The sequence below is a fragment of the Hyaena hyaena genome, unplaced genomic scaffold (genome assembly GCF_003009895.1).
Source record: "Hyaena hyaena isolate Hyena2069 unplaced genomic scaffold, ASM300989v1 scaffold_396, whole genome shotgun sequence".
Lineage (NCBI taxonomy): Eukaryota > Metazoa > Chordata > Mammalia > Carnivora > Hyaenidae > Hyaena > Hyaena hyaena.
Genome location: NW_024081027.1, coordinates 528,285 through 547,890, shown reverse-complemented (window position 1 = coordinate 547,890; position 19,606 = coordinate 528,285). Strand labels below are relative to the sequence as shown.

The 19,606-nt window shown below is 57.0% G+C and overlaps 1 protein-coding gene across 2 annotated transcripts in view; it reads left to right on the top strand.

The window, feature by feature from the left end:
- Nucleotides 1-15,737, top strand: part of CERS4 (ceramide synthase 4) — a 31,668-nt gene extending 15,931 nt beyond the window's left edge. For both annotated transcript variants that reach the window (XM_039251571.1, XM_039251570.1), the window contains exons 2-11: nucleotides 8,654-8,827; nucleotides 11,155-11,272; nucleotides 11,843-11,961; nucleotides 12,057-12,114; nucleotides 12,450-12,500; nucleotides 12,794-12,886; nucleotides 13,075-13,203; nucleotides 13,446-13,552; nucleotides 15,025-15,181; nucleotides 15,291-15,737. In XM_039251571.1, coding sequence (XP_039107502.1) covers nucleotides 8,655-8,827; nucleotides 11,155-11,272; nucleotides 11,843-11,961; nucleotides 12,057-12,114; nucleotides 12,450-12,500; nucleotides 12,794-12,886; nucleotides 13,075-13,203; nucleotides 13,446-13,552; nucleotides 15,025-15,181; nucleotides 15,291-15,467 — 1,182 coding nt within the window. In that variant the 5' untranslated portion in view covers nucleotide 8,654 and the 3' untranslated portion in view covers nucleotides 15,468-15,737. The remainder of the gene's footprint in view (nucleotides 1-8,653; nucleotides 8,828-11,154; nucleotides 11,273-11,842; nucleotides 11,962-12,056; nucleotides 12,115-12,449; nucleotides 12,501-12,793; nucleotides 12,887-13,074; nucleotides 13,204-13,445; nucleotides 13,553-15,024; nucleotides 15,182-15,290) is intronic.
- The last annotated feature ends 3,869 nt before the right edge of the window (nucleotides 15,738-19,606 follow it).

Sequence of the window (19,606 nt, the reverse complement as noted above, 5' to 3'; positions counted from 1 at the left end):
TGGAACTGTGCGGAGGGAGCGGATTCTGGGGCACCTGGGTGGCTCCGTCGGTTAAGCATCCGATTTCGGCTCAGGTCATGATCTCACAGCTCGTGGGTTCGAGCCCCGCATCGGGCTCTGTGCTGACGGCTCAGAGCCTGGAGCTGCTTCAGTTTCTGTCTCTCTCTCTCTCTGTCTCTCTGCCACTCCCCTGACCATGCTTTCTCTCTCTCTCTCCTTTCTCCCTCTCTTTGTCTCAAAAATAAATAACATTAAAAAAAACAAGGAAGGCGTGGACCCCATCAGGGCGGCCCACGGCCAGCCCCAGGCAGCAACAGAGTGACGCTCGTGCCCCCAGTGGTGGTGGTTTTCTTTGGGGGGAGGGGGGCATCGCCAAGGGGTGGTTCTGAGAAGGTGCAGCCAGGGGAGAGGAGCCAGGCGGTGGTGAAGAGGGTGCCCAGCGGGCCGGAGATACCTGGAGACCGGGTCCAGCCCACCTAAGCCCTAATGCCAAGGGGTGTAGCCAAGGGGTGTAGAAGTTGAGAAACCCTGCGCTGAGCAACTGGAGCCCTGGAGGCGTAGAGGGAGAGCGGGGCCGGGTGGGAGCTGGGATCAAAGGGAATCCTTGCCAGGCAGAGGCAGGCCTGGGAGGCCTCCCAGGGTCCTGCGAGCCCAGGCAGCCCCCTCTCTGTCCTGACAAGCCTCCACCTATTGCTCTCTCTCTGGGCGGCTGAATGGCCAGTGGCTTCTTGCTCTGAGCCTAGGCTTCCCCGTTCCGAAATGGGGGAGACGGCAGATCTGCTTTCTGGGGATCCAGGTGATCTTGCCTATTAGACCAGATGGTTTCTTTCCAAGGAGGCCCCGCGGCCAACGTGGGGCTCAAATTCACGACCCCGAGATCGAGAGTCGTACGCTCTACGGACTGAGCCAGCGGGTGCCCTGGTGGCTTCTTTCTCGAGAAAGTCTGACCACCTGGCGCCAAAGCCTTCATGCCCACTCACTGTTCCATGTCTCTGTATCGCCCATTCAGTCATCCGCTTCGCAAACAGTTGGCATCTAATGTTGTCCTAGGCCCTCTCGCAGGATACAGCATTGCCTAAAACAACATTCTTGGCTTCACAAGTCTTCTGCCTTGAGGGGACACAGACAAACCAGTCAATAATAGATCACATAGGACAAGGGACAGAATAACACACAGGCTTCATTGGTGGCCGTCTGAGTTTTCGCTGATGATGAGTGAGCTGCGATATGAATAAAGAGACAGAGCCAGACATGGGGCTGTGTGAGGGGATCGTGTGTGTGCAGAGGCCCTGGGGCAGCAGTGAGCTTGGTGAATTTGACACAAGCACACACAGAGGTGTCCTAGGGGAGGAATTAACTTGGTGAGCTGGACACAGCACATGCAAAAGCCCTGGGGCAGAGATGAGCTTGGTGAATTCAAAGGCCAGCAAACAGCCCTTGTAATCAGTTGAGTTAGTGGGGCGAGGGAGGGTGTGTGGACAGAGCCAGAGTGTGGATGGCAGGAGTGTATCTAAGTATCTGGGGCTGGGGCCCTCCGTGGGGGTCTCTGCAGGGGACAGCCAGCGCCTGGGGCAGGGCGGCTGTGGCTCTGTGCAAACACCCCCCACTTAGCACATCATGTGCTCCCTGCCTGGGCCTCCAGCCGGAGTCAGGTGACCCCAGGCACTAGGCCAGGCTGCGGGGGCCGGGAGAGTGTGTGTAAGTGTGTGTCCGTCCCTGGGCGGCCCAGACATCTGGAGTCTGAATTGATTTCCTTTTTCACAACCGTGGGCAAGTCCTGCATTTCCAGCTTGGCTTAAAATAAAACAAACCTGCGTGCCCAGCCCGGCTCTGCTGGGTCAAAGCCAGGGCGTTTGGAGGTTCTGGGGAGCGACGGGGCAAGCTCATTGGGGCCTCCGAGCGGGGACAGGGATCCTCTGCTCATCCTCCCTCTGCCCGAATCAGCCCAGAGCGCTAATCTCTACCAGTCTGGGGATATTTTTAGCCCCTAAGAAGGATTATCAGAGTCTGGCTCCCAGGTGGCAAGGGCAGGGCTGGGAGTGAGGCCAAAGAGGCTTCAGGACCCAGCAGCCTGGGGGGGGCGGGGGGCAGGGCTGGGGCGTTGGGGATGTCGGCTCGGGCTCAGGCTGGTTGGGCTAGACCAGCCACTGGCTCGGTGACTCTCCAAAATGACCTCTCGGTGTCCCTGGCCCAGCCTGAGCTCATTTGCTGCGGCTCTAAGGGAGGGCTGCAGAGGCCAGGGAGTTTCTGGGAAGAACCATCCAGAATCCGCTGCAGGCCAGCACCCCTCCTGCCCGGCCGCCCCTCACCCCACCCTGCCCTCACCGCTGCGAACAATCCATCAGTCAGTTACACGGCGTGCTCACCCTTCCCCCCGCCACCATTCCCACCACGCCCTGTGGACATCCCGTTTTACATAGGGGGAAACTGAGGCACAGTGCAGCCTGCTTGCCTGCCTGAGGGTGCATTACAGCTGGCACTCTGGCCTGTCTGCTGGGCTTCTCTTCTTTATCAAGAGGGCGGAGGGGTGGGAGGGGACGGCCAGTTCAAGACTTCCAGGCCTGAGACCTCTGTAGTGCAGGGGGATCTTTCTCACATGGGTGCCAGAATGGCTGGCCCGGGCTTGCTTCAGCTGACGGGGGCGGGGGTTCCAGACTGGTCATGCTTCCTTCCTTCCCCACCCCCCACTGTCACCTGAAAAGACTTGGTGACTAGCTCCCAGCATCAGAGGGAGTGAAGCAGCGCTGGGGGAATGTGCTTTAACTGACTCCAAGGTCGGGGCAACTGGGAGGTACCTCCAGGAGGAAGTGACAAATGAACTGGGTTTTGAAGGATGCATAGGAGTTTGCCAGACAGCCAAGGATGGTGTGTAAGCCCTGTGGAGGCGGAGACCTTGCCTGCCTCTCTCACCATGTAGCGTTCTCAGCACCCAACACAGGGCAGTAGTTACTGGAGGGGCATTCTAGGCAGAGGACAGCACTTGCAAGCATTGGCTGTGTGAAATCCTGCAGTGTAAAGGGAGCAGAAGGTGTCAGGTGGTGAATGGCGTGCTTTGAAGCTGGGACATCGACAGAGGCCTGAGATTGGAAGATGCCATTGCTCGTGTGCATTCTTCCTTGTCTCCAAAGTGCATCATGGCTGGCAAGCCCCACAGCTGTGGTGGATGCTGATCTGGGTGGCCCTTGAGTGGGGAAAGAACGTGGCATCGGGGGCCGGACCCCTGGGTTCTGGCTTCAGCTCTGGCTGGCTGGGGGCTTTGCTGGGACTCCTGGCTCACTTCCTTTGTGCTGGGCAGGGGGTTGGGGGGGAGGTCCACTGGGTGACGGGGGGGGGTGGCTAGAGATGCCCACAGTGGGCGTGGCTCTGGCTGGGAGGCGGGAATGCCTGTGCGCCTCCGCGGGTGTGCGGGATCGAGCCAACCTTGCCTGTTAGTGGAGATGGTTCCTTGTAGACAGCACAACCACCCGGACAGAGGTCCCTGCACCCACCCGTCCGTCCGTCCATGCAGCCTGGGATGCCCGAGACTTGTAGGTCTAGACTGGCCACTGTCACACTCCCTCGGCTGCTTGTCTGGCTGCTTCAGGGTGTCCAGTGGTGCCACTACCACTACCAGTCACCTCCCTGGTTACCAGATGCCTCACGCCATGGCCCCTCGTCTCCACCTCCCCCCAGGCCATTCCATACATCCCCCTGGACTTGAACATCAGCCACGTGCTGGCTCTGAGACTCACACTCTGAGAAGTTCTTTTTTCTGCATGTGACGTGTCATATGGTGATTTGTAAGAAATACGCACTTGCCCTTTGTCCCTGGTTTTGCACAGAGCTCCCCAAACTCTTAGAATTTCCCATGATCAAGGAGTCTTTGGTTATGTTACAAGGTGGCTTTGGAACAGCCCCTGGTTGTCAGAGGAAGCAACTATGAACAGAGGGTAGAAACTTCCAGTGGCTTCCAGTGCCACCTCCAGGGACAGGAGAGGGGCAGCAAATGGACTCGGGCATCGACGGTGGGTGATTTAATCCAGCATCCTTCGTCGTGAAGCCTCCATGAAAGGACGAGGCTCAGAGAGCGTCCGGGTCGGCGCACACATGGAAATCTGGGGGGAGCGGTGCGTGAGGAGCCAGGCGCCCCTTCCCCTCCCCCACACCTTGCCCTCTACATCCCTTCTGTCTGGCTGTTCCTGAGTTGTGTCCTGTTGCAACAGAGCTGGGGTCTAGTCAGCACCCTGTGTCTGAGTTCCGTGAGCTGCTCCGGCAAAGTCATCAGACCCAAGGCGGGGATCCTGGGAGCCGCTGATTTTTAGCCAGTTGGTCAGAAGCACAGGTGATGATGATGTAATGTAGACACAATTCTAGCCTTGTAGGACTCAGCCCTGAACGTGTAGCTGGTGCTGGGGTGTGGGGAGAGCCCGCCCATCGGAACTGGAGTCAGGACTGTAGCCTCGGGGCGCCAGGGGGCGGGTGGTGGAGACTCCATCTAAACGTCCAGCTCTTGATTTCGGCTCAGGTCATGATCTCACAGCTCGGAGCCTGCTTGGGATTCTCTCTCCCTCCCTCTCTGCTTCTCTCTCTCTCTCTTTCTCAAAATAAATAAACATTTAAAAAAATAATGCAAGCGTTTTAATTTGCAGAGAGAAAAGGGCCCACATCGTAGATGCGTAACTCAGTGAATTTTCTCAACCAGAAAAGCCCCCGGACTAGGAGACAGAGCATGCCAGCGTTGGGCAGCCCCACGTCACCCCTCTGGTCACTGTCCCTAGAGCAGCCACCTTTCTGTCGTCCAGCAGTGTCGTAGGCAGAGTAATTCCCCCTAATTCTGGAAGCTTCATGCAGTAAAGCACAGTTGACATTGCTGATCAGCTGACCTTGAGATGGGGGTGACCCTGGATCCCCTGGTGACCCAGTGTCACCATCACAAGGGTCTTTTGATGGGGAAGGAGGAGGCGTTGAGGAGAGCGAGCACACGCAAGCGAGAGGGGGCAGGGGGAGGGAGAGAATCCCGAGCAGGCTTCATGCCCAGCGCAGAGCCCAATGCTGGGCTGGATCTCATGAACCCTGAGATCACAACCTGAGCCAAAATCAAGAGTCAGAGGCTTAAGCGACTCAGCCACCCCAGCGCCCCAGGGTCTTCAGAGAGGGAAGCAGGAGGGGCAGGGACAGAGATGTTGGCCTCGAGGACAGAGGAAAAGGCCTCCATCCAGGGAGTATGGTGGCCTTTCGAAGCCAGAAAAGGCAGGAACGGGTCGTCTCCTGCGGCCCCAGAAGGAACGAAGCCCTGCCCAGCCTTGATTTCAGCGCAGCAAGGCCCGTCTCAGACCCCTGACCCCCAGCATGTGAGAGGATGACCCTGCATTGTTCTGAGCCGCCCCTCGGCCCGCGTGAGCGGCCATAGGAAACTAACGCCTGCGTCCTTGGTTACGCCTGCCGTTGAACTTTACAAGAATCACGTGTCTGTGTTGCTTTTCCTCCGGCTCCTATCTTACTAAGGGCATTCAGTTCTTGGGGGCCATGCCTCCAGGATATGTCTGGAGAGGGGCACCTGACTGGCGGCTCAGTGGGCGGAGCGTGCGACTCTCCATCTCAGGGTTGTGAGTTCGAGCCCCAGGGTTGTGAGTTCAAGCGGAGATGACTTTAAAAATCAGTAAATACAGGGGCGCCTGGGTGGCTTAGTCGGTTAAGCGTCCGACTTTCGCTTAGGTCATGATCTCGCAGTTCGTGGGTTTGAGCCCCGCGTCAGGCTCTGTGCTGACTGCCAGCTCAGAGCCTGGAGCCTGTTTCAGTCTGTGACTCCCTCTCTCTCTGACCCTCCCCTGCTCACGCTGTCTCTCCCTCTCTCTCTCCTAGAAATAAATAAAACATTAAAAAAATTTAAAAAAAATTTTAAAAAGTAAAAATAAAACTAAGGGCAATAGAAGCCCCAGATTCCACGGGCAGGAGTGGAAAATGGTCCAGCCACCCCCAGAGAACAGTTTGGCAATTGCTTGTGAAGTTTAAACAGGCACCTGCACCCTGACCTGGCCATCCTACTCCTTGGGGTTTGACCCGGGAGACGGGAATGTGCTAACATGATCACCCCAAACTTCCAAGCATCCCAACTGCCCATCAACAAGCAGATGATTCAGTAATTTAAAAAAAAAAAAGAAGAGGGATGCCTGGGTGGCTCAGTCGGTTAAGCGTCCGGCTTCGGCTCAGGTCATGATCTCACGGTTCGTGGGTTCGAGCCCCGCATCGGGCTCTGTGCTGACAGCTCACAGCCTGGAGCCTGCTTCAGATTCTGTGTCTCCCTCTCTCTCTGACCCTCCCCTGCTCACGCTGTCTCTCTCTCTCAAAAATAAACATTAAAAAAAAATTTAAAAAAAAAAAAAAAAAAAGAAGAAGAAGATGATACTACCACTTGATGCTACAACATGTAGGTGACTCAAAAACATTACACAGGAGCGAAAGAAGCCGGACACAAAGATGATGTGTGATTCCATTTACGTGAAGTTCTGGCACAAAGCAAATGCACAGTGGGAGACAAAACATTGGAACAGAGGTTTCTTTTATTTTTTTTTCATGTTTATTTATTTTGAGAGAGACTACGTGCAGGGGCGGGTCAGAGAGAGAGAGGGAGACAGAATCCCCAGCAGGCTCCGCGCCATCAGCGCAGAGCCCGATGCGGGGCTCAAAGCCAAGAACCATGAGCTCATGACTTGGGCTGAAACCAAGAGTCGGGCGCTTAAATGGCTGAGCCCCCCCAGGTACCCCTAACAGAGGTTACCTTCGGATGGGGGAGATGACACTGACCGGGAAGGGGGGAGGGGCGTGAGAGCTTTGTGGCTGGACAGGAATGTTCGTGGTTGGAGGCTGCATTACACAGGTACCTGTATTTGTCAGAACTCGGCGACTATACACTGAAGATTGATGCATTTTGCTCCGGCAAATTTTACCTTGAAAGAAAAAAAATACAAACCCATAAGCAACTATTGACCTCTAGCTAATGATCTGCATGCTGAAATATTTAGGGGCGATGCGGCTTGATGTCTGCTGCTTATTTTAAAATGCATCCAGAAAAGTCAAATGGCTGATAGCAGGGGGGATGTCAGGGAGGGAGATGGAGCGGTGGACAGATGCACCAGCAGATGCACAGTAGAGCAAGTAGAGCAAAATGTGGATGGTGGCATCTAGTGGTGGGTTACGGGCGTGCACCGTAAATTCTTTGTTTTTCTGTAGGGTTGAAATTTTTAATCATAAATGTCGGAGAGCATCTGAATTCCTCCCTGAAGCCCACAGGCCCTGCATGACCTCCCTCTGTCCCCCCTCCCTGGCCTCCCTCCTTCCTCTCTCCCCCTCACCCTGCTCCAGCCACAGGGGCCTCTTGCTGATCCCCCAACACTCTGAGCTCAGTCCTGCCTCAGGGCCTTTGCACCTGCTCCTTGTCTCTCTGAAAGCCCCTCCCTACCACCAGAACTCTTCTGCATAAACGGAGGCCCTCTGCATCTCCGGTTTCACATCAAATAATATCTCATTAGACCTTCCCTGGTCACCTCATTGAAAATCGAGGCCACCCTGTTTATTTCCTTCTAGGTCTGCCACACCGTGTCACCTCATTCATGAATGTTTACTTGTATATTGGCCGTCTCCCCTGCTGGGCTGCTTTTTTCCCGGCTGGGTCCTCAATACCTAGCCCCATGCTGGCATGTATCAGTCAGAGAACACCTTGCAGATGGATGGGCAGCTGGGCAGGCAGATGGATGGATGGATGGATGGATGAATGGATGGACAGATGGGTGGACAGTGAGTGGATGGCATGAAGGAGGCACATGGACAGACGGCCGCAGGATGGACACCCTAAGTGGGGACCAGTGTGGGGGTCTGGGCACTTGTCTTAAGATTTTGGGAAGGGGCGGGGCTCCTGGCTGACTCAGTCAAGAGCATGTGACTCTTGGTCTTAGGGATTTGGGAGTTTGAGCCCCATGTTGGGTGTAGAGATTACTTAAATAAAACTTTAAAGGGTAGGTAGATAGGTAGATGTGTAAATAGATAGATGATAGGTAGGTAGATAGACCGATTGATCGATCTCAGGAAAGGGCAAGCTGCTCAGGCCCCTCAAGGCCGCTGGGAAGGTTTCTTGGCAGAAGGAAGCCCCACTTACGCAGCACCCGCAGCCCAGCCTCACGGCAAGCGAGAAGCCGACATTCACACCCGGAAGGGAGTCGCGGATTTCCCCGACCTGTCACCTCTGGGCTGCTCTGGAGGGACTGTCCCACAGTGACACGAAAACTTTCTGGACAGTGGAGAACTCGAGTTTATGACCCCCGTCAGCCAGTCCCTTGACCACTTACAAAATATTAACTGTTTCCAGGAGCTGTGTCAGAAGGGTCCGTAGGCACCGGGCTGAGCGCTTTGTGTGCCTTACTTACCAGGCTGGGCTGCCAGATGGTAGTGGTACTGTCCCTGTTTGACCAATGAACTTGAGATTCAGAGAGGTCAGGTCATTTGCCTGAGGGCACGCAGCCCGAGTCTGGCCTTGCCACCGGCTGTGATACGTTCAAGGTTTGCCCGTCGCTGGGGGGAGGTGGGGATGGTGCGGTGGATCATCCTGCTCGGTCCGTCCGTCCGTCCGTCCATCCGTCCTGCATACTGAGCCCCTTTTCACCAGACCCTGTGTCCACAGGATGTGGTCCAGCTTCAACGAGTGGTTTTGGCAGGACACGTTATGGCTGCCACCCAACAGCACGTGGGCTGACCTGGAGGACCGAGAGGGCCTGGTCTACCCCCACCCCCAGGACACGCTGGCAGCCCTGCCCCTGGCCATGGCCCTGGTGGCCATGCGGTTCGCCTTCGAGAGGTGAGTGTCTGCCTCGCTGCGGGGCCCGGCCCCACGGTCGCTCCCCTGTGCACTCACATGTGCGTGCGTGCGTGTGCATGTGGTGCTCCCCCCAGCCTGACACCCGCATGGTTTCGTCCTAACGCGTCCCGGACGGAGCCTGGCTCTGAGCCCATGTGCTTTCCCGGCGCCACCTTGTCCCCGGCCCCCCAGCCGCCGCCCGCGCCCCTCCAGCCGCCGATGGCTGCTTCGCTGCCACACTGGATGTGGGTGTGCCAGCCTCTCCCTAAACTGGGCGGAGGCCCCGGAGGACGTGTTCTTGCTTTGCTGCCCGAGGATGGGTCCGAAGAGGCCCGGGAGCAAAGAAACGCTGTCCCTCTCCCTTCTGCCGCCCTCCTGGGGGCGAGGGGGACACTCCGCCTCGCCATCCCTCCCTCAGCCACCCCACCCTGTCCCTACCATCCTTCCACCCCCGTGATCACCCGCCACCACCCCTCTGCCCCCCATCATCCCTCCAGCACCCCCTCACCCCTACCTCCCTCTCTCCGCCGTTCCTCCTGGCTCCTAATACCTTCCCCCCTCCCTCCCCTCTGTAGCCAAAGGAAGGAGCCGGGCACTCTGGCGGCCCCTTTTGTGCCCAGATTCCACCTCCCCCCCTTGTAGCCCGTTCCCAGCAACCTGGGTGCCAAACCCTGTAGATTTTCAGTCATTTCTCATGGGACCCAGACCCTCCTTCCCACTGGGTTTCCCGCCCTCTGCCTGGCTGGCTGGCTGCCTCCTGGGCGCGGGCGCCTCTCCCAGGGCCCCTCCCTCTGCTCCAGGTGCCCCACGTTGACCAGCCCTGTCTGTAGTCACGGCTGATTCAGACCTCCCTTGGCAGGGCCCCTTCCTGTTGGACCCCCCCATGATCAGCCAGCCCCCCCGAGGTTTCCCCTCCCCCTTAACGTCCCTTCCCAGGCACCCTTCGAGGGCCCACCACCCTCTCTGCACCCACCTGGCCTCCTCTGCAGTTCCTTCAAGGCTGGGAACCGGGAGACCCTCCCCCCTACACCCTTCTACCACAGAGCCCATAACCCCCTTCGGCCCCACTTTGAGTCCCTGGCTTTGTCCTGCCCTGCCCACAGGGTAATGGGAACATTCTGCACCTTGCCGAGTCTCTCCTGCCCCCAAGGAGCTTCCCAGTGTCTGGGCTCACATGATATAGGCGGGGCCCCGGGGAGACTCACCAAGGTTGTATTTATTTCACAGATGCCCCTGGAGCACCTACTCTGTGCCAACCATGGCTCGAAGCAGCTTCTGTGTCTTAACTCAGTCCTCTGTGCAACCCCAGGATGTGGCACTATCATTATGCCCATTTGACAGAGTAGGAAATGGAGGCACAGAGAGGTCAAGGGACTGGCCTGTGGTCACACAGCAGCTAGGTCGTCTGGGACTAAGGCTTTGCCTGAGGGATTCTAAGAGGCCCAATTCAGCCAGACTTTAAAGCGTGAGCCCTCACCTCTCCCACAGGCTGGGGAGGGCGTAGGACTATGCTCACTACTAGAGCCTGGAGTTGGGGGGACAGTGTATGTGTTTATGGGTGTTATCACATGCTAGTTATCCCTTCAAAGGGCAGTGTAAGTGGGGTAGCTTTTCCAGGGTTGAAGGCGGAGGTTTTCGCCATTGTTAAAGTAAATCCGGGGCCAGTCTGCTACTCGCCCCTGTGTAACCTTGCCCATACCTCTGACCGCTCTGTGCCTCAGTTTACCCATCAGGACAGTGGGGACCTTGACAGTAGAGTTAAATGAGCCAGGACCTAATGTGGACTTGTGCCCATGCTTGGCAGATTGTAAGCACTCAATAAATGACAGTCCCTCCCCCCCCGCCCACTCCCCGGTCGTGACAGAGTTGGGAATGAGTTCTTGCTGGGCTGCCCGGAGCCTCAGTTTCCCCCGATGAAGGGTGACGTAGGGATGGTGGGTATGAAATTCTGTCCCGACCCCTGGCCTCGGGCGCCCTCTAGTGGGCAGTGTGGGGATTGCCCAGGGATCAGGGCAGCCTGAGTGGGAGCATAGCTGCTCCTGCCAGTGGGGAGCCCCCCTGCCCGACCACCCGGCACAGACAAGGACCCAGGCAGCCCTGAGGCAGGCAGTGCAGGGACTCTCTTTCCAGTCTGGGACTGCGCGACGCTGCCTGAGTGCCCCAAAAGTTAACCTTCTGGTTCCCATCCTGGAGGCCCACCCATCCGGCTGCCCTTCCTGGGTTTGCAGCAACCAGGCTACTCCTCCAGGGTTCCAGCACATGACCTGGCCCCTTGGAGCCTCAGTTTCCCCACCCGGGTTGACTGGCTCTGTCTCTCCTGCCCCCAGATTCGTGTGCGTGCCCCTGAGCCGGTGGCTGGGTGTGCGGGATCAGGCCAGGAGGCCGGCGAAGCCTAATGCCATCCTGGAGAAATACTTCCTCACGGAAGGGTGTAACCCCAAGGAGGTGAGTGCCCCCTGCCTCCCCACTGGCCTGCACGGCTGCCTGGTGGATGGGGGCTGAGGGGGTGGGGTGGCGCCCAGTGCCCCTCCCCCGGCCCCGCTGGGACGCAGGTGGGGAGAGCAGGTGTCTGCTGAGCTGGTGACAGGCAGAAGGCTGGAGTGCTCTCGGGGTGGGGGAGCCCAGAGCAGGCCTGTGACCTCCCCGGTGCCCCTCCCGTGGGTGTGGCTGCCCAGAGGCAGGACCTCAGGATTCTTCCTCCCTGGTCCACCTCCTTCTGCAGGTAGGGGTGGGAGGCACAGTCTCAACTGCCTCCCTGGGGTGGGGAGAAGACCTGAATGTTCTAGAAGGATGCAGGAAAACCTCTAGGAGGGGGCGCTGCCCAGCCCCAGCCTGCCTGTCCTGTGAGCAGGGCTGCTTTATATATGGCTTGTTTTGGGAACCCCACCCTGTGAACCCCTACTCCCTGCGTGCATAGGTAGACAATCCCACAGCGGAGGGGGGGAATGCAGCTGGGTCTCACTTGTCCCGGCCGGGGGCAGGAGGGCCACCTCTGTGACCCGTCACCCCTGCCAGCCCCAGATGGCCTTCCTCGCTGCCCAGTGCGGCTTCACGCTGCAGCAGACCCAGCGCTGGTTCCGGAGACGCCGGAACCAGGACCGGCCCTGCCTGACCAAGAAGTTCTGCGAGGCCAGGTAAGCCCGAGGTGGGGCTGTGCAGGGGCGTGGGGGCGTGGGGCAGGGGTCTGCTCCCCTGGTGGCCGCCTCACGGGCTCCCTCGCCCCCTGCAGCTGGAGGTTTGTCTTCTATCTGTGCTCCTTCTTCGGTGGCCTCTCGGTCCTCTACCACGTGAGTGCACCTGCCTGCTTCCTGCCCCCTCCCCTCCTCACCCCGCGATCCCACAAGCACTTGCTGTCCTACGGCAGGGACTGGGGGCTGTGGAGAGGTTCCGGCAGAGGAGGGAACATGCACAAAAGCACAGAGAAGAAGGGAGAGGGCTGGGGGGGGGGTCCTGGCAGATGTCTGCTCAGGTGCCTGCCAAGGACACGCCGTGTGCGGGGAGCCGAGGTCTGCAGCCCACAGCCCTCGGTCTCGAGCGAGAGCAGCCCAGGGGAGGGCCCACCTGGCGGGTAGAGGGCTGGGCTCTGACCTCTGGGCAGCCTCAGACCCCCGTGTCCCTGCAGGAGTCATGGCTGTGGACACCCGTGATGTGCTGGGACAATTACCCAGATCAGGTGAGTGGCAGGTGGGGCTCCGAGGCCCGTGGGAGGGGTGGGGTGGTCAGAGCCCTGCAGCCACAGGCGGGAGAGCCAAACCTGGACATTGCTCGATACTCCTGAGGCCCACTCTACTTCGGCCTCCCCTGGGGAGTGGACAGGGGCCAGAAGCCAGGAACGGCCACAGAACCACTGCCCTTGAGCGCCTCCACCTTCCCCACTCATTGGGATCCAGGGGTCCCGGTTTTGAGCCAAAAGCAAGGCCCCTGCCCCACGGGAGCCGCGGCTAACCTTGCCCCTCACTGCCGCAGCCGCTGAAACCCGGCCTGTACTATTGGTACATCCTGGAGCTGAGCTTCTACGTCTCACTGCTGATCACGCTGCCCTTGGATGTCAAGCGCAAGGTGAGGCCCAGAATCTGGCCGGGAAGTGATGCTCCGGGGGAGCTGTGACCCAGTCTCCAACCGGGAGGGGCGGCCTCACCCCACACCCGGAAACCCCCTGGTGGCCTCGGGCGGGAGGCCCAGAGTCCGCGAGGTACCCCGCCACCCAGCCTTCTCCTTCCTCTAACCCCCCCCCGCGACTTCCGCAGGATTTCAAGGAGCAGGTGGCACACCACATCGTGACCATCACCCTGATCGTCTTCTCCTACAGCGCCAACCTGCTGCGCATCGGCTCTCTGGTGCTGCTGCTGCACGACGCCTCGGACTACCTCCTGGAGGTGGGCCCCGCCCCTCGCCCCGCCCTCCGGTTGGCGAGGCCACGCCCACGAGGCCACGCCCCCTGGCTTCCTGGGACAGGAGCTTCTCCGGCTCCCAGAAACACACGCTTTACCCTCCCAGACAGCTGCTGCAGAGGAGGCCCTGCCCTTTCCCCTCTCCACCTGCTTCCCCTGTGCCCACCATTGTGACACCACTGTCCCACCCTGTGCCTGAGTCCGATTCTCTCCGCTGCCCTCCCCAGGCCTGTAAGATATTCAATTACACGCGCTGGCGGCAAGTGTGCGACGCCCTCTTCATCATCTTCTCCTTGGTCTTCTTCTATACGCGCCTCGTGCTCTTCCCTACGCAGTGAGTCCGCCCTGCTGGCTGGGGAGGGGGAGGGCGTGAGATCCAGGCCTGCCTCACCCTCGGTTCCCGGCCCGGCCTGGGGACCTGGGGTGGTGGCCTGGAGGCTTTCAGGAGAGGGCCAGGGAATGGCATTGGGCACGGCGCATGCAAAGGCCCAGTGGTAGGAGCGACAGAAAACTGGGCTCGGTCATTCTCCCACGTACCCAGAACATGGAGGTAGGAGGCAGGGTCGGGTGCCCGCTTCCTAAAGTCTTTCCCCAGTCTATTTGCTGAGCCTCGCTGGGCAGAGAGAACAACATGAAGATCCCTGCTCACAGGGAGCAGACATTGGGGTGGGAGGGAGGGGAAAAGAATACATAAAGCAAACAGGTAGAATACAAAGCATGAGGGAGTGATGTGCTAAAGAGAAAATGACGTCAGGAAGGGTATAGGTAGCTGGAATTAGGGTGGTCACTCACGGATTCATACAGAGAGACTGGAGAGAGAGAGACGGGGAAAATCACAGGGGAGGAACCGTCCAGGCACAGCATGTGCAAAGGCCCTGGGGCAGGACCAGGCCTGGTGTTTTGGAGGTACAGCAAGATGACCCGTGTGGCTAGAGCTGAGTGATCAAGGGGGGAGGGGACAGGGCAGGGCACAGGGTCTTGGAGGGGTCACGGGGAGGGCTCGGGCTTTTACCCCAGTGAGGAGGGAGCCCTGGAGGGCCGCAGGTGGGAGAGGGACAGACCTGACTCTTGGGCTCACAGGCGCGCCCTGGTAGCTTCTGGGGACCAGCTGGTAGGAGACCTGAGCAGGAGCTGGGGGGCCTCTGGAGGGTCCGGTGCAGGTGACAGAGGTGGGTGGGCTCAGGGTCACCAGAGGGTCATGAAATGGGAATGAGCTCAGAGCTGATGCTTTGGCAGCAAGAGCTCAGCTTTGGTTGTGCTGGTTTGAGGTGCCCGGGGGGCCCCCGAAATGTCATGGAGGTGTCAGTGGGCACACCGGGCTGGGGTCCTAGAGAGAGGCATCCAGGCCAGAGTTTGCAGCCACAAGACGGGCCAGGGTCACTGGGGGACCAGGTGTGGCCAGAGGCCAGTCCTGGGGCCCTGGGGGAGCCCGTGGAGGAGGGGGGAGTGTGGATCACTGAAGGCAGTGAGGAGGGCAGAGGGGGGCGCACGCGGCCTGAGCGAGGCCGGTCACTGGTGACCCTACAGCCAAGGGTGGGGGTTGGGGGGGCAGCAAAAGCTTGCTGCCCGGGGAACAGGGGGTAGGGGCGGGGTTCTGAGAGAAGCCCCTTGGGGCTCGTGGGTCAGCGAGCCACGTGTTCTAACAGCTCGGTGTAACCAGGTGCCCGGCTAGGGAGCAGGGGCATCACTCTGGGGGCAGCGGGGCGCCACGTCAGGTTCTGGAGCCCAGAAGGTCCCCCAAGCCGGAGGTGCCCAGGGCTGGGGCCGCGGCCCCCGGTGAGGCCCCCTCCCCGCCCCTGGCTGCAGGATCCTCTACACCACCTACTACGAGTCCATCGCCAACTCCGGCCCCTTCTTCGGCTACTACTTCTTCAACTCCCTCCTCCTGGCGCTGCAGCTGCTGCATGTCTTCTGGTCCTGCCTCATCCTCCGGATGATCTACAGCTTCACAAAGAAAGGCCAGGTAGGGGCGGGCCAGGGGCGGCGCTCCCGTGCCTCCCGGAGCCCCGCACCCTCCCGTGCCTCCCGGAGCCCCGCACCCTGCCCTCATGACCTCATGCCCTCCCCCCCAGATGGAGAAGGACGTCCGCAGCGACGTGGAGGAGTCCGACTCAAGCGACGGGGAGCTGGCCCAGGAGCCTGTGCAGCTGAAGAACGGGGCGGCTCACGGGCCCGGGGCAGCCCCCGCGGACGGCCCTCGGAGCAGGGGGGCCGGGCGGCTGGCCAACGGGCACGCGCCAGCCACGTAGCCGGCCGAAGACTGGCCTCCAGGGCCCGCCCCCGGTGCCCTGCGGCTTGGATTTGTGGGGCGGCAGGACTGGAGGCCCCGGGGCCAGCTCTGGAGACGGGGACGGCCCTCCCCCGGGGCGGGGGCCAGGGCTGATGATCCGTGTCCAGCCCCTTCTTTGTGCCCACCCTTCCCTTCCCTTGGGCACCTGGACAGCTGGGGAGGGCAGGCGGCGGCCCGCGAGAGCCACCTCCAGGCGGAAAGGGGTCCAATAAAACTTGAACAGAGCCGGCTTCTCTGAGTGCTCGTGTCCGGGTTCTAGTCCCTCATCTGTTCCCGGAGGCCCCATGGGGCCTCCGATGACATAGCCTACTGATGAGACACTGTCTGCCACCGCAAGACACATGGCCGTCCCCCCCCCCCCCCCCCCCCGGGAGTCAGTCCCTGGTACCCCGCCAGCCCTGCAGCCAGACCGCCTCCTTCCAACACAGGGCAGCCTTTGCCAGCTCCGCTCAGAGCCAGCTTACAGGTGGGGAGGTACTAGGCTCACCCACATCAGAGGGCAGGCTCTGCGGCCTCTGCTCAAGGCTGGCAGAATCCCAGGGCCTCCCTGGAGACGGTGAGAGAGCGCCCGGGGAGAGCGCTCCCGTGGGACAGGCCAAGGGAGTGTCCATCCCCAGCTCCAGGAATGATGGCCACATGGCCCCAGGCAGGCCCAGAGGGGCTGCCTCCAGGGGTAAGAAGAGGGGGAGGGGGAGGAGGAGGGAGAGAGGAGAAGCCAGCAGGTGGCCCACAGGAAGGGTGCAAATGGCCCTGACGCAAGTGAAAAGACATTCAAGTTCAAGCTTGCTCAACATAAACAAGGGGCAAATAAAAAAAAAAAACCATGAATTCCTTTCTCACCAGCTATCCTGGCACCATGTCAGCACCCTCTCTTGGGATTTGCAGGGAAAATGGACCTGTCCCCGGGTGCCTCCCCCCTTCCCCCAGGAGGAGACTCTGGCACCACTCGTAAGTACAAATCCCTTTCCTCTTTATCCCTAGAGACACGCCCATACATTCCTAGTACACGTACAAATCGGTAAGAAAGGACAACCAACCTAAAATCAGAAAATAGGGCCCGTGTCTATCTTCTGTTTTTTTCTATAGCAGAGAAAACACTCAAGGCCAAAAAACATAAGAAGATGGACTCAGTCTCATTAAGAAAAATCAGAGACATACAAAGCAAGGTTAGACTAGCAGATACCATCTTAGACCCGTTCAATTGGCAAAAAAAAAAAAAAAAAAACTAGACCAACCAAGCACTAGAGAAGATGGGGTTCAAGTACCTCCTCTGTTACAGTGGGGAGTGTAAATGAGTACAATTGTTCTAATGGAAAACTGTTCACCATTACAGAAAACCGCTCATCATTCTACAAAGTACAAAAGCAACTCAAACAAAATGATGTACTGGTTAGGCACGAACATCTATCTGGTATAACAGGAAATACAAAGAATAGTGATATTACCTTTGATCTTGGGAGGCTGGAGAATGGGACTCTGGTAGATAGATACAAAGTCACTGTTCTAGCCTTCAGAGCTGTGAGGTGTGGTGACAGATACATTAATAAATGTAACTGAAGGTACGCCTGGTGGCTCAGTTGGTTAAGCATCTGACTTCGGCTCAGGTCATGATCTCGCGCTTTGTGGGTTCAAGCCCCTCGTCAGGCTCTGTGCTGACAGCTCAGAGCCTGGAGCCTCTTCAGATTCTGTGTCTCCCTCTCTCTCTGCTCCTCCCCCACTTGCACTGTTTCTCTCTCCAAAAAAAATTTTTAATTCTAAAAAAATAAAACTTTAAAAGTATATGCAAAAAACAACCTGTAGAATGGGAGAAAATATCTGCGAACCATAGATCTGAAAGGGCCTAGCACCCAGAATATGTAAAGAACTGGCACTCGACAGCAGCCGTGAGAAAGAAAAGGGTGGGCAGTGGACTTGAACTGACATTTCTCCAAAGAAAATGCACAAGAAAAAAAATGAAGATACACAAATAGCAGCAAGCACATGAAAAGGTGTCAACATTGTCCCAGGGAAATGTAAATCAAAACCACAAGATACTTCTTCACAGCCATAAGGATGGAGAGAGCAAAAAACAAAACAAAAGAAATGATGTTGGTAAAGATGTCGAAAAATTAGAACAACCCCTATATTTGCTGGTTGGGATGTAACATGGGTAATCAACGTGGGACACCGTTTGACAATTCCTGAAAAATTTTAAACAGAATTACCATACAACCCAGCAATTTTACTCCTAGATATATACCCGCAAAGAACTGGAAACAGACAGGGGCGCCTGGGTGGCTTAGTCGGTTAAGCGTCCGACTTTCGCTTAGGTCTCATGATCTCGCAGTTCGTGGGTTCGAGCCCCGCGTCGGGCTCTGTGCTGACTGCCAGCTCAGAGCCTGGAGCCTGTTTCAGCCTGTGACTCCCGCTCTCTCTGACCCTCCCCTGCTCACGCTGTCTCTCTCTCTCTCTCCTAAAAATAAATAAAACATTAAAAAAAAAAAAAAGAAATGGAAACAGACAAATACTTGTACAGGGAAGTTAAGAGCAGCCCTGTTCACAGCAGCCAAAAGGTGGAAACAACCTAAATGTCCAACAGTGGGTGGATGGGTAAACAAATTGTATATCCATACAGGAAATATCCTCGGCCAGAAAAATACTGATACGTGCTATAACATGGATGAGCCTCAAAAACATTAAACTACACACACACACACACACACACACACACACACACAGAAACCTTAAGCTCCCCAGACAGAAAAGGTCACACATTTCAGAATTCCTTTTATATGAAATACCCACAGTAGCTAAACCTATAAAAATAGAAATAGTTACAGTTACCAGGGGCTGGGGAGGGAGAGGGGGAAAGGGAAGAACTGTTTAGTGGGTAGATTTTTTTTTTTAACAGTGAACCTTACTAAAGAACTCCCAAGTATCAGTGAGAAGAGCCACCGGAAAGAAAAGAGGCCACTGGAATATAAACAAGCAAATCACAGCAGTGAAATTTTTTAAACATGGGAAAATACAATGGGATATTCCTCAATCTTAAAAAGGAATGAAACTCTGAGACATGCTAGGACATAGATCAACTCTGAGGACATTATGCTAAATGAAATAAGCCAGACACAGAAAGACAAATATTGTAGGCATCCACTGATGAGGTCTCTAAAGCGGTCAATAAATTTAAATATATATATTTTTTTTAATTTAAAAAAGGCTCAGCCAGTTAAGCATCTGACTTTGGCTCAGGTCATGATCTCGCGGTTCACAAGTTCGAGCCCCGCACTGGGCTCTGTGCTGACAGCTCTGAGCCTGGAGCTGCTTCGGATTCTGTGTCTCCCTCTCTGCACATCCTCCCGCTCACACTCTGTCTCTCTCTCTCAAAAATAAACATTAAAAAAAAATTTTAATGGAAAAGTCAGTAAGTTAGGACTAGAGGGGAACCTCCTCGATTTGATAAAGAATATCTACAAAAACCCCACAGCTAGCATCATACTTTCGGGCGAGAAGGTTGAAGCTTTCTAAGAAAAGGAACAGGGCAAGGATGTACCATTGCCTTTCAATAGCATGCTGGAAGTTGTAGCTAATGCAGTAAGTCAGGAAAAGGAAATAGAAGGGATACAGGTTCACAAGGAAGAAATAAAACTGTTTGGGGCACTTGGGTGGCTCAGTTGGTTAAGCTTCTGACTCTTGATTTCAGCTCAGGTCATGATATGGTGCATGGGATTGAGCCTCGCATCTGCCTCCATTCTGACAACACAGAGCCTGCTTGGGGTTCTCTCTCTCCCTCTCTTGCTGCCCCTCGCTCCCTCCCTCTCCCTCTCTCTCAAAATTAATAAACTTTAAAAAACTATACTGAGGGGCGCCTGGGTGGCTCAGGTCATGATCTCACCGTTTGTGGGTTCAAGCCCCACATTGGGCTCTGTGCTGACAGCTCAGAGCCTGGAGCCTGCTTCGGATTCTGTGTCTCCCTCTCTCTCTCTGCCTCTCCCCTGCCCACGCTGTCTGTCTGTCTGTCTCTCTCTCTCTGTCTCTCGGTCTCAGAAATAAATAAGACATTTTTAAAAAAATTTTTAATAAAAAACTATATTGAGGTGCCTGGGTGGCTCAGTTGGT